Here is a 13,927-nt window from a genome sequence, read left to right as displayed (position 1 = left end):
ATAAATGATTATAATCCTAAAAATAACGCTTTTTTCATGGGAAAAAAAGGGATCCCCAGATTGAAAAATCTTCCGCTATGCATATGAGGTAAGTAGCAATGATTTTTATTTCAAAACAAACGAGTTTAATGTGTCTCCGGCTTATTCTACTGGTACCAACATTTTAATATATGACTGCAGAATGTCTTCCCCCATGTGTTTTGTTGCTATTTGTCGTAGTACTGCACCAGGACAATATAGAATCGAATGTTATATCAGTTTAGTTGTGGTATTCTATTACACATCACTGTATTATTCCGTTGAGCAGTTTTCAATCAAAAATCCTAATTGTAGATTTGGTACCGTAGATTTTTATGTAAGTAGCTTGTTTCGATTTGTTAGAATTTTAAAAATATTTTTATTTTTATTTCCTATTCCATTTGATTGGTATTTAGGAATATACAAAGATCATCTGCATATTGAATAAATTTAAACGGCACAATGCAAATAATTGTATGTCCATAAATATGTTTAAAAAGTAGGAGGAGGCCATGCCTTTAACCTAGACATGACTTTTTCGAAAATTAAACACGAAACTGCATGGAAGTTTTAATATAATGTATATAATAAACCTCAAACCTTAAATTAGATATTAAAAAATGAGAAATTGGATCACTTACAACTATTAGCATTCATTTCAATTTCTAATATCATACCACCACAGAACTTATTTTCACAACGCCTGTGAACCGATTGCATTGTACAAAATATATATTTCTCGGGTATGCTGTATAATTTTGTACATCATGTATGATATACCTAATTGTCCAGCACCATGCAGCAAATAGATACCTAAAAGAATATATTGCTGGTGTAGGAAAGGGAAATATTTAATTTACGGAGCTAACTTATATGAAACAAGTTACTAGTAAATCTGTACGATCCAATGATTAACAACTTATGATATTATTACATATATATACACGGGAAATACAACAAAGTGCAGGTCATATGTCACATGCCTTCTTGTCGTCTGCAAAGGAGCAAGATGGATGCGGCCATGAAGAGGCATGGATTGTTAGATTGAATTGGTGTTTTAGGTTCACTTTATGGACATAAGGCTAATAGGGACTGGACCTACAGTTTAAAGTGGAATCCGAACCACTATGTGCCTCACTGGGTATCGAACCCGGGACCTCTTGATTACAAGGCGACGACACTACGACTGTATCATCGGGGAGGCCCGTGAATTGTTAGAGAATATAGCTAATAACTATACGTGACATTGTCCTATCCCGTTCTACATATACAAGGTAGTGAGGAGCAGTATGAAATGTTTAAATGCAGTAGAAAGCAAAAAGTTTTTGGTGCACAGTGCGTGTTAGAAACCGTAGGAGGAGTCTCACTCAGTAAGTACTTACGCAAATAATTTTCTGTAGCGTTGTGGAAGTTCGTGAATGTAGTTTTGATCCATGTTAATGCGAATGCATGTTGTTTTCTGCGAAAATCTCTGTCCGACACGCTGTTTCTGCTGCCGCTATTTGCTTTCTGCACGAGAGCACAATGTTCCGTGTGTTATATGACGTAAACCCCGTAGTCAGTGTTTCAAACTCGCCGTGTTTTCACTAGAACATGACGTGTCGAGTATTTTTTTTTAACTATGCTTGCCTAACCTAACTTTACGGAAAATTGTTTTGGGGGCTAATGTCAATTGTTTGTGGATTAAATGTTAAGTATCCCCGAAACGGTAAATTTCTCGTATCGGACAAACGGATTTCTTCAAATTTACAGGAGAAATTACTTACCGAATGCAGTTTCTTTAGACTTGTGGAAGCTCGGGGAAGTGTTTTCTCGCATCGTTCATTGAATTTTGCTGGTAAATCATGTATTTTTCGATATAAATGTGTGACCGATGCACGAAAGCTCTTGCATCCCTTTACTTCCAGGTGGGTGTAGCCTGTGTGTGATGACGTAATCCCAGTCAATCCCGGTCAGTGTTTCCAAACACGTGTTTTTGTAACTGAAGAAGGTACGTTTTCGCAAATGATTTGTGGGGCTGTGTGTCAATGGTTCGTGGGGCTATGTTTCAATGGTTCATGGGGCTATGCGTCAATGGTGTGTAGGGCTATGTATATTTTTTTAAAACCAATTTTTAACTATTGTAACCTATAGTGACCCTACCTAACCTAACCTTACCGAAAATGGTTCGTGGGGCTATGCGTCAATGGTTTGTGGGGTTACGTAGGTATTTTTGGGTGCAGTGGGGTGGAAACACTGCATGCCGAGTACGGTAGTGAAACTGTGACCGCCATTTTGCGTGTTACCGAAGGAAAAAAGAAATGAAGAAAACTTACTCGATATGTCGCAAATAGAGCTTATTTTCGTGAAATAAGCGAAATGCCACCTTCAGCAATGTTTCTCAATGCAGAATACGTAAGTACGAATATTCAAATTAAATGAACTAGCAAATTTCAGCCGTTTGTCCGATACGAGAAATTTACCCTTGAAGGGGCCATTTCGTTTTTTTTTCGCGGAAATAATCTATATTTTCAACGTATGAAGTAAGTTTTGTTTGTTTCTTTTTCCCTTCAGTAACATGCTAAATGGCAGTCACAGTTTCACTACCGTAGTCGGCATGCAGTGTTTCCACCCCACTCCAACAAAAAATACCTACGTAGCCCCACAAACTATTGACGCATAGCCCCACGAACCATTCATACATAGTCCCACGAACCATTTCCGGTAAGGTTAGTTTAGGTAGGGTCATGTATAGGTTACAATAGTTAAAAATTGGTTTCGAAAAAAATGTGCGTAGCCCCACATACCATTCTCGCATAGCCCCATGAAACAGTGCCACATAGCCCCACAAACCATTTGCGGAAATGTACCTTCTTCAGTTATAAAAACACGTGTTTGGGATTGACTGGGATTACGTCATCACACACAGTCTACATCCACCTGGAAGTAAATGGATGCAAGAGCTTTCGTGCATCGGTCACACATTTATATCGAAAAATAGATGATTTACCAGCAAAATTGAATGAACGATGCGAGAAAACACTTCCCCGAACTTCCACAATGCTAAAGAAACTGCATTCAGTAAGTAATTTCTCCTGTAAATTTGAAGAAATGCATTTCGGGGATACTTAAATTTTACCGTTTGTGGGGCTAACATCAGTGGTAATAGCATAATTTCAAATCCGGGCACGAAAGAAGGTATTTTCTGGTGAACAAGGTTGCAACACTTCATAAATTGACAAAACACTCACACAACGTGCGATGAACCAGTACGCTAACGCCGTAATGTTTGTTCCAGAATTGAAATAACTAGTAACAGTAAGTACTCGTAAATGTAAGAAATAGACATTATTTTCGTTAGAAATTCATTATTTCACCTAAAGAAATGTTCCGCATTCCAGGATAGTACGTTAGCAATGTAAAAAAGTGTGAAGTAAATGATTGATAGGTGTCACCCCTATAGTAAAGTAGTACCTTTTTCACATTGGTACTTACTTATTCTACTGCAACTAGCTACAAAATTTGGAGCGGTAGCTGTAGCGGCACATTTTTAAAATTGTAGTTGTAGCGGTAGCGAAGCTACAAAATTCCTGTAGTTGTAGCGAAAATTTCGCTACAACTACATTTTTCTCAGCATTTTGAGGTAATTTTTGAATGTGGCAACGGCGTCAAAAATAAATGAAAATATTGCTTAGTTTTGCAAGAGACTCACAAAGACAAAGTCCATTACATGCAAATACAGATAATCTAGATTCTAAATATCATTATATCGCAGATTATAAATATCTGCGTATTTTATTTCATTGGCATCTGAATAATTCTAATATCCAGATAACTAACTGGCATATATGAATATATTCTGGGTAATAGCCATTTATTTTAGCTGCATCGCTATTTCAGGAAGAATCATGCCTCATTTGCTACACCGCCAGGAAAAAAATGCCCCGTTTGTGCCACCCCTGGAACAAATCCTGTGGATATTGATGGCGTAACAGACAGCAAAATATCGATAATTACTGTGTAAAACCCAACTTACAGTGCAAAAACGGGTGATCCATTTTCTACTAATCTTACAAAGCAATAGTGCCACCAATCAATGATTCAGTACGTTAACAGCATTGATCATTGTCAGTGTATAGGATCACACCGGCAAGAAATTATTGTTACAAGAATAATAGTGTTTCTGGAATTACAATTATTTTGGTCATAATGTTTGTTCTCAAATTCTAAAATTACAACATGTTTAGAACACTCGGATTTACACATCAGTTTCCTCAATATATTTTATCATAGTGTAAAAAGAACGTACAAGTTATTGACTTTCCTGCAGAAATGACATTTTATTGTTAAAATACACAGTTTTCAAATTTATGTATATTTCCTACTTTTGCGTCCCTTTTCTGTAACGTTTTCTAATCATGGCAATGAAGATGCATTGTTTATTTAGTTATTTTCTTATCTATGGCCGTTTTCTGCCACTTTTGGCTAATTGTGAGAATGGGGAAGAATGATGAGCAGAGTGGGGAATGGAGGAGCAGGAGGATCCCATCTTCCCAACTAGGAGTCTTTCCTAGTGTTTGTTTTGAGTCCACTTTATGCACAAATCAGCTGATCGAGACTGATACGAACCACCATGTGCCCTCCGCCGGGTATTGAACCTGGGGCCCTTTGAATACAAGGTGACAATTACAATTCCCATTGTGTCTTCGGGGAAGCATTTCCAACAGAAAAACTTACGTAAAGCACTGTTCCACCTGTTTCTCATTTATACCATTAGAAGCATCCCCCAGCTATCCTCAAAGTTCGAGCAAATATTCACCATCCCCCAAATAACATTCTTTTTAAGTTAAGAGGATTAAATTGCTAAATATCACATTTTTATCTCATTCCCATTTTGTGCAACACGTTCTAGTTAATTTCGATACATGTGATATTCTTCCAATTAATTTTAAAAAGAAGTCTGTCACATAAGACCTAGTTTTTTGAATTGATATGCCACTTACAAAGATACTTGATTCTCAAACACTTTATTAAAAATATGTAACTGAAGTAACACTGCTATAAAAATTATAGAATGAAGGGAATCATGGTAATAAATAACAGAATCTATTTTTCAGTACGTACAACTATCATACTAGGGCTTCTTTTGAATAGCCATATGGTTGTTTAAGTTTTTAATACAGAAGTAGTGCAAAAGTAGCGAAGTAGCGAGTAGCGAACAGGAGTAGCGTAGCGAGCTACTTTTTGGTAAATGTAGTTGTAGCTGTAGCGAAGCTACATTTTGGAAGAGTAGCTGTAGTTGTAGCGAAGCTACTTATAAAATGTAGCATTCTGATCTCTGCCTATTCTGCATTGCTAAGGATTCTTTAAAGTGGGATTTCGCTTTTTGGTAAATTTCTCGTATCGGACAAACAGCTGAAATTTGCTAGTTCATTTAATTTGAATATTCGTACTTACGTATTCTGCATTGAGAAACATTGCCATTGCATTTTGCTTATTTCATGGAAATAAGCTCTATTTGTGACATATCGAGTAAGTTTTCTTAGTTTTTTTTGCCTTCGGTAACATGCAAAATGGTGGTCACAGTTTCACTACCGTACTTGTCATGCAGTGCTTTTTTCACGAAAATAGTTTCAATTTTCCACACATCGAGTAATTATTGTTCGTTGCTTTTCGCTTGCGTTCCACACAAAATGGCAGCAAATCTTGCCTAGCGTTGTCTATGAGCAGTGGGTATGGAGTGTTTCAAACCTTCTTCACCGAAAAATACCTACACTCGTGTTACTGATTTTGTATTTTTTCCTGGGTTCGAAAACTCCAGGAACCATGCATGGATATCCCCACAGACCATGCACGCGGAACCCCACACACCATTTACGAATAGCCCCACAACCATTCTAATAGCCCCATGAACCATGCACAGATAGCCCCACAAACCATTCATTAATAGCCCCACGAACCATGCACGACAAGGTTAGGTAAGGCAAACAGTTAAAATTGTCATCTTCTTGCAAAACAACTGCGGGGTTGGAAACACTGACCGGGTGTTACGTCATCAAATGCACGGAACATCTGATTCACGTAGTGGAAGGTAATTGAGGCAAGAGCTTTTGTGCATCGGAGAGACATTAACGTCGAAAAATACATGATTTACCTGCCGAATAAATTGAACGCAGTGAGAAAACACTTTCACGACCTTTCAAAAGTCTACAGAAACTCAGTTCCGTAAGTACTTTCTCCTGTAAAATTGAAGAAACACTAAAAAAGATGGTATTGTTTTCATATTAAAAACGTGGTAAGAGTCGGTATATTGGAGACACAAGTCTTCATTTTTACATCAGAAACTACTTACGGAAATGAGTATCTGTAAGGTTGCCAACGTTCATCGAGGTATTTTCTTTCATCGTGGAATCTATTTACCGGGAAATCATGTATTTTTCAAGAGAAATATCTCACCGACACACAATTGCCATTGCTTTCGCTACGTGAACCGGATGCTGCATACATTTTATGACGTAACCCCCTGTCAGTGTTACCAACCCCCCCCTTTTTTTAACTATCCTTGCCTAAACTAACCTAACCAAACCTTCTCGGAAATGGTTTGTTGGGCTACCCGTGCATAATGTACAATTTACACACGTGATGAACACGATAGTAGGTATTTTTCGTTGAAGAAGGTTGGAAACACTGCATACCTACAACAGTAGTCAACCTGTGCCTGCCATATTTTGTGTTACGGAAGCGAAGAAAGGAATTAAAAAAATCACTTTGTATGTGAAAACTTGTCTGTTTTCGTGTAAAAAGCATAATGGTACCTTGAACTATGTTCCGCAATACAAAATTGGTAAGTACGAACCATGCGAAACACAAAATATCCGATTTTAATGTTTTTTCGATATACTGAACTGTTAACAAAAACATTACAGGTGCTGACCAAGGCAAATCTATTATGAACTAAGAACACTTTTTTCAGACGGAGAACTAAACTAAAAGAAGTAGTTTAGTTCTCCATTCGAAGAAGAACCTGATACAGAGTATAAACATAACGTGTAAAGTGTTTTAGTTTATAATAAAATAAAAAAAAAACAGCTTGGTCAACACCTGTAATGTTGTTTTTTTAAATATATATTTTTTTGGTGGTCATCAAACACCAGATAATGAAACGTTTTTAAAGAGAAGTTTCCACGAAGAAGAAAGCAGCTATGCTATTCCGATATAAATGATAAATGCCATGAGAAAGTTAGATCTTTTACTTGGAAGAAAAATTTTATAATCAAAAAGGAATGAAGTTCAAATCTACTTTTCACCAAGGATAAGGGTATGTACAGAAAATGTTTGATTGCTTCAAAGGATATTAACACAGAAATCCATTCCAAGGACTTCAAAATTCACTGTATGGAGATAAGAGTCCCTTCCATGGACAAGCCAATTTTACAATTTTTAATTTTCTAATGAACTACGAGCAAATGATCTTGGCCGAGGTTAGCATTTTTTTAGGTTCTTTAAGGACACACCTACTTCATTAATGTTACAAATTTTCAACAATTTTAATTTTTTGTGTAATCATCTCATTCTACACCCTTTTTTGAGAACAACCCATATACATTCATAAGTTCATCTTTCATCCTCATCGTTGATTAACAAGAGATAGAAATGCGACTTAACTGAAATGGAAGATGAAATATATACTCTGTGATCAGAAGTATCCGGACATCCATCTGAAAATGAACAAGTTTGGGTCACCCTCCATTGGGAACACTAGCAATCAATACGGTGTTGGCTGAACCTTAGCCTTGATGACAGTCTTCACTCTCGCAGGCATAGTTTCAATCAGGTGGCTGAAGGTTTCCTAGGGAATGGCAGCCCATTCTTCGCAGAGTGCCGAAATGAGAAGAGGTATCAATATGGGTCGGTGTGGTGTAGCACAAAGTCGGCATTCCAAAACATCCAGAGATGTTCTATGGGATTCAAATCAGGACTCTGTGCAGGCCAGTCCGTTGGTGGGACGTTGTTGTCGTCAAACCACTCCTCAAGCCCTGCAGTATGGACGGGGGCTCGGTCATGGTCAAGGAGACAATGATCATCACCCAACTGGTCTTCGATGGTAGGCAGCATGAAAACGGTTAAAGTGTCAACGTAAGCTTGTAAGCCAAGCCCTCTCCAGGAGAAACATGACCGACCACACTGAATCCCCCCCCCCTGAATTTCACTGTCTGCACTATACAGGCTGGCAGATGTCGTTCACCAGGCATTCGCCATACCCACTCCCTACCATCGGATCGCTACATTGTGTACTGTGATTCATCACTCCACACAACGATTTTCCACTATTCTATGGTCCAGTTTCGATGCTCCTTGCACCACGCGAAGCTGCGTTTGGCATTTGCCTGTGTGATGTGTGGCTTATGGGCAGCTGCTTGGACATGGAAACCAAGGTGCCGCACCTTGCGCCAAACAGTCATGGTGCTTGGAGTAGATCCTGATGCAGTTCGGAATTCCTGTGTGATGGTGGCGATGGATAATTGACGATTACGCTGTACGACCCTCTTCAACACTCGACGATCTCTGGAGGTCAACTGCAGACTACCGAGATCGCTGACCATGTGTTCCACATGGTAGATGGCAGTACAGTGTTGCCCTCTATGATAAATACATGTTTCGCAGTGTGTACGGATACTTTTGATCACATAGAGTGTTTTATGACTGGTCCAAATGTAGTTGCCCAACGTTGAATAAAATAACACTGAACCATAGTCTTAAAGTATTACTAATCTTCAATAAGAATATAGCTCTAGAGATTCTCTCCTTCCCGTTTACCACTCAAGAGTTCCTTTTTTGAGGGAGAAACTTATTTTATTTTGGAAGTTTATTATATTATTTCACATTTGCTGAATATGTCAAGATCATGAATCATCCACCATAAGTATGCATTCACAAATACACATGTGCTCACCTGGTTACCATGTTTTTGCATTTATCTATTTTGTGAAGAGCCACTGTTACTGTATTTTTCTTATTTTACATTGATTTTTATTCACATATTTACTTTGCATATTAACTTTGCATCCTTAATCAAATAACTTCCCAATAGTTGAGTGGCTAATGCCTTGTAACCCGGAGTCGAAGGTTTCATCCTCTATGGAGAGAGGTAGAATCAGTGCTGATTAGCTTATCATTAACAATGACAGGAGGTTAAAACATTGGGATTGTATGATGATTCTGTTGATTTTTTAATAAAGTTTACATATTAAATAAACCATTGTGAACTTTCATTGTTTCTTATTGTGCAGTGCTTTTATTTCCTCAGAACACCCTTTTGAAAATGGAGAGACACTTTCTCCCTTATCACCTTACAGCGGACAGGAAGTGAGGCTGAGGGGAGGCTTAGGACCTTGGCAAGGATATTTGGAATTTCGGGGATCAAGTGAAGACAACTGGAATCATGTGTGCTGCCATTGTAACAGCTGGAGCAGAGCAGAGTCAATGGTGGTATGTCAGCAATTAGGATTTTCAAGGCAAGTGTCACAAAAAGTACCACTAGTGGGAATTATATTTTATTTTTAGATTTTAACATGTACAGCTGTCACAGTTACAAGCTCTACTTCTTTTTGACGCTTGCAGTACTTTGGATATTACTATTTATGATTTCATTGGTTTTATAGTCGGTCTGAATTTAGTTTGGACTACACAGTACATGCAAAGTTGTGCTTCTGCAAAGTATTTATAGTTTTTTAGTGTCTGGTGAGTGTTTCTTACTTTCTTCTCATTGTTCAAGGACAGCTTGTTCTGATGAATTAACTGATATGGCAAATTATAAAAATTCGAAATTTTCATGACCAATGCTGCCATCTGAACAGTAGTTCTAATAGCGCAGTGCAACAGCATATCTTGGAAGTTAATTTTTATAATTTCATACAGGTAAGTTAACATGCTGACTGTTTATGTCCTTATACAGGGTGTCCCACGTAAAACTGGCCTTCGTGCATTTCCATGCAGAACAGGCAGGCTGGTTTTACGTGGAACACTCAGTATTTGGAGTCATTTACCAGGTGACCATAATTAAAGTTTCCTCTACTCTGAACCCTCTGGAGCCCGTTCAAAGCATCTGATTGCAGTGAAACTTGGTGTAGAGGCTATGGACACCATGGGGAAGCATATGCTGATGAAAGAAAAGTAGTTCAAATTTTTCACAAAAGGAAAATGTCGCTGAAATCTGATGCACAGTAAACAACATCCTTCTTTTGAATTATTTATCATGCTGTCATTTGCATCCAAAGGGACGTTCATGTTGATGGCATGGACATTGAGCAATTCTGTACTCGCATGAAATAAAATTAAAATTTTGCATCCGATTGCTGGTTGTTATTTTAGCTCCACTTTTCCACCTGATGGTGAAAATTTGAACCTTTTTTCAGCAGCATTTGCTTCCCCATGGTCTCCATAGCCTCTGTACCAAGTTTTACCCCAATCCGTAGCTTCACATGGGCTCCATGGGGTTCTGAGTAGACATATTTTAATTCTAAGTACCACATTTCCACCTGGTGGTGAAAATTTGAACTATTTTTTTTCATCGGCCTTTCTTTCCCCATTGTCTCCAGAACCTATATGCCAAGTTTCATTCCAATCAGATGCTTCAAACAGGCTCCAGATGGCTCTGAGTAGGGGAGCTTTACCATACAAAATGTTTTTATATCTTGTTTTTGTTCTTTTATTTTTGAATAATTTTCAAAACCTAATTTTTAAAGTTCTTTAAATAGCATGGGAAGTTGAATACTTAGGATTTAGTCATTAGCTTGTTGAAACATTTCACGTAATTTATTTACAATTTGTCTGAAAACCTGGAAGGATAAAGGAATATCTTCATCATCTTTTGTGTAAATGAGTGGGAAGTCTTACATCAACATGCATGAATGAAGTATATATTAAACATGTATAAGTGTTACTTGATCTGATTGTTTCCAGCAATTATACTCATTATGTTTTCTTTGCCAGAGGTGCAGATAAGTGGTGGCAGAAGTATTCAGATACTTCAACAATCAACACATCCCGTGAAATCATAAACCAAATCTCGTGCTCTGGAAGTGAGCAACAGCTCTCATCATGTGACATATCATACAGAAAGACTTGCGAAAAACCCAAAATAACTGTTGGAATTCAATGCCAAAAAGATGCTCCTTCAGTGTGTTCATCACAAGAGACTCCTTTTAGTGGAAGTTGTTATAGCATACACAAGAAAAAAGTAAATTATGAATCTGCTCTTAAAGCCTGCAAAATTGATGGTGGAAATCTCTTGGAAATTAAATCTCAGGTAATTGCGAAGTACACCTAATTTTGTTATTCTATTTTTCACTGTAAAAGTGGTGTATAATTCATACCAGGGCTTCTTGTTAGGGATGTGCAATATGTGCCACGGCACAGGTCCTTGCCCTTTCAAATATAGGACAAAAAGGATGCTTTTTTTAGTTCTTTCAAGCAGTAACCGTGGGGAAATTTATGCTTTTGCTTATTTATATTTTTTTCTATGCACCATTACTTTCATGTATTCTGTGTAAGTTTCGTTGCTCTTCAATATGTTTTTTTTTCTCTCAAAAAACAAAAGTGTTGCATGCTTTACAGTGCTGGACATTCTGAGAAGTTTCATCTTCATGTCACCCTGCCATGTTTGTATACAAGGAGGCTGAAAAAAAGGTCTCTTATGACCAGATCTTCAAAAGTGGGGGAAAAGCAGTCAAAGGACCTTGGATTCGCAGACCTGCTGCGATGAGCTGGCCTGCCTGACACCATTGCACTCAACGGAAATGCAGTGGGATGGTTGGGCATGGGGGGAGGAGGGTGTAGAACTGGGCTTTCCTTTCGATGCGCTAAACTTAGCAAATCTCTTGTGTATTTCTAGCTGTTTAATGGTGTTACTTGACTAATTTCGCTCAAATATGTGAATATTCTGATTTTTTTTCTTCTCTAAAATATTTAAAAAGCAATATTTTTTTATTTTGCTTTGTCATCGCCGCATCTCCCGATGACCGGACACTTCGCCTCTGAGTGTGGAGGCAAAAAAATGGGGAGCAATTATCTCCTAAGTCGTTTAAGGCTGCCATTTTAATCAGAATGTGAAATCGGAACATTTTTTACCACTCTACTCCTCTGTTTCCATGCATTAACATTGTGTGCCAGAACCATCTCAGTATGTGTCTTTGTCCATTTCTTCTCATCAGGCATCAAAACATCTATGGCGTCTTTGAGTGTTTTTACAAAGCTGTTACACACGCACGGGATGGACAATCCACTCGACAACGCGAGACTCAAACTGTGGGATGCGAAATGGATGCAGCCCCCTAAGCCCCCCCTGGCTGGATATGTGCCTATGCCGGATCTACAAATTTACCTTTGTTGTGCAGCTTCTAAATGCTGACAAGTCTTTACATATTGCTCAAGTTTGCTGCGACAACACCGAAAGCGCAAGAAAAGTTCTATTATTATTATTATCTCAATAGGGTTACAATTAAGCCATACAACATTTCATTTAGAACAGTATTAATACAAATAATGACTTGGTGCAATATTATCAACAACAGGGTTATGGAACATTCTCCGTCTTGCCTCGGTAATTATTTCTTTCCTTAAATAATTGTCACATTACTCAAGAAGCTGAAAACCTAATTTTATCTAGTGTAAACTGAAAAAAAATTCTACGGGGTGTCTCGAGCCCCCTGATTTCCACCTTGGATACTTGCTATTATCAATAACAGGGTTACAGAACATTCTCTGCCTTTCCTTTATTTCTCTCCTTAAATTATCATCACATTATTTTATTTCACACCACAAGGCACCAAAAACCTCATTTTATTTAGTGTAAACAGAAAACTTTCAGGAGGGTGGAGGGCTCAAGCCCCCTAACCCCCCCCCCATTTGGATACGTGCCTGGTTTCTGGGTAACAAGGTGAAGAAATTTATAATGTATGGAAATGTAAAATCTTAGTTCCACTACATACAGTTGAACCCAGGTTTTTCATTTCCAAATTTACCTTCATTGTCTCCATGAAGCAAAATGTTAGTATTATTTCCCAGATTATACATTTTCCTGCTTCATAAGTTCTTTAGCCAATGTTGATCCATGCACATGCTCTACATAATGGTTGCTTACAAATGTTCGTTTAAGGTTATGCTAGAATTAGCGTTCACTTGAAATTATTTACTGTTGACAGCTTGAAAATGATTTCATATCAGAGTGGCTCATCCAGGAACATTCTTCAGTAGCTACTATTTGGACAGGAGGTTTCGGAGTATCGGTATTTCATCGCTCACGGTGGTACTGGGAAAGTGATGATTCTCTCATCACATTTACTAAATGGTGGCCAGGTCAGTCCATTATATTGACTTGTTTATAATAATAGTTGCAAATTGAAGGAAGTTGTATTTATGAATGAATTTGGTTGATGAATGGTATTTAACATGGGATCACATGCCTATTGTTGTCATACAATAACTTGTGTATTAGATTTTTCTAAGGAACTTTATTTTTGTTTTAATAGTTTAAATTTGCACAAACAGATATAAGGGTATTTATGGATAATTGCAGATATATTTGTGAAGTATTACAACCATAACATGCAATATTCTCATGTTTTTTTTATAAAGTAGTATGGTGACCTGTACATAATACAAAATACATAGTCTTCCAAAAATCCTTTCACATAACCTTAGAATTGCCATAGTGAAAATTTCTTCATCATTGTCACTTATTACCCTGTCTCTCACCTTTTAGAGGGACTATTACAACTGATTCACTTAGGAAATATATAATAACAAACAGCACTTTGAGTAATACTTCTCTAATAGGCTTCTTTCAGTTAAGAATATTTGTTTTCACTATAGATAACCGACAGAAGCATGTTAGTGGGCATTGCAAGCACATCACGTGCATATCTCAACA

The 13,927-nt window shown here is 37.7% G+C and overlaps 2 protein-coding genes across 5 annotated transcripts in view; one reads left to right on the top strand and one right to left on the bottom strand.

Annotated features, from left to right (window-relative positions):
- LOC145995232 (RNA exonuclease 4-like) overlaps positions 1 to 759 on the bottom strand; it is a 28,050-nt gene extending 27,291 nt beyond the window's left edge. The window contains exon 1 of the mRNA XM_083131798.1: positions 660 to 759. The gene's annotated coding sequence lies outside the window, so the exon portion shown is untranslated. The remainder of the gene's footprint in view (positions 1 to 659) is intronic.
- Positions 760 to 888: 129 nt separating this feature from the next.
- Positions 889 to 13,927, top strand: part of teq (Tequila) — a 42,053-nt gene continuing 29,014 nt past the window's right edge. For 2 of the 4 annotated variants that reach the window (XM_083131048.1, XM_083131045.1), the window contains exons 1-4: positions 1,021 to 1,292; positions 9,305 to 9,512; positions 10,990 to 11,305; positions 13,200 to 13,353. In XM_083131048.1, the coding sequence (XP_082987174.1) occupies positions 9,481 to 9,512; positions 10,990 to 11,305; positions 13,200 to 13,353 (502 nt within the window). In that variant the 5' untranslated portion in view covers positions 1,021 to 1,292; positions 9,305 to 9,480. Of the gene's footprint in view, positions 916 to 1,020; positions 1,293 to 3,164; positions 3,316 to 9,304; positions 9,513 to 10,989; positions 11,306 to 13,199; positions 13,354 to 13,927 lie in introns of those variants that run through there. The other 2 variants (XM_083131047.1, XM_083131046.1) reach the window with 2 other exon arrangements.

Source organism: Lepisma saccharinum, chromosome 11 (assembly GCF_977018435.1).
Source record: "Lepisma saccharinum chromosome 11, izLepSacc3.1, whole genome shotgun sequence".
NCBI lineage: Eukaryota > Metazoa > Arthropoda > Insecta > Zygentoma > Lepismatidae > Lepisma > Lepisma saccharinum.
This window is presented reverse-complemented; position numbering and strand designations above follow the sequence as displayed.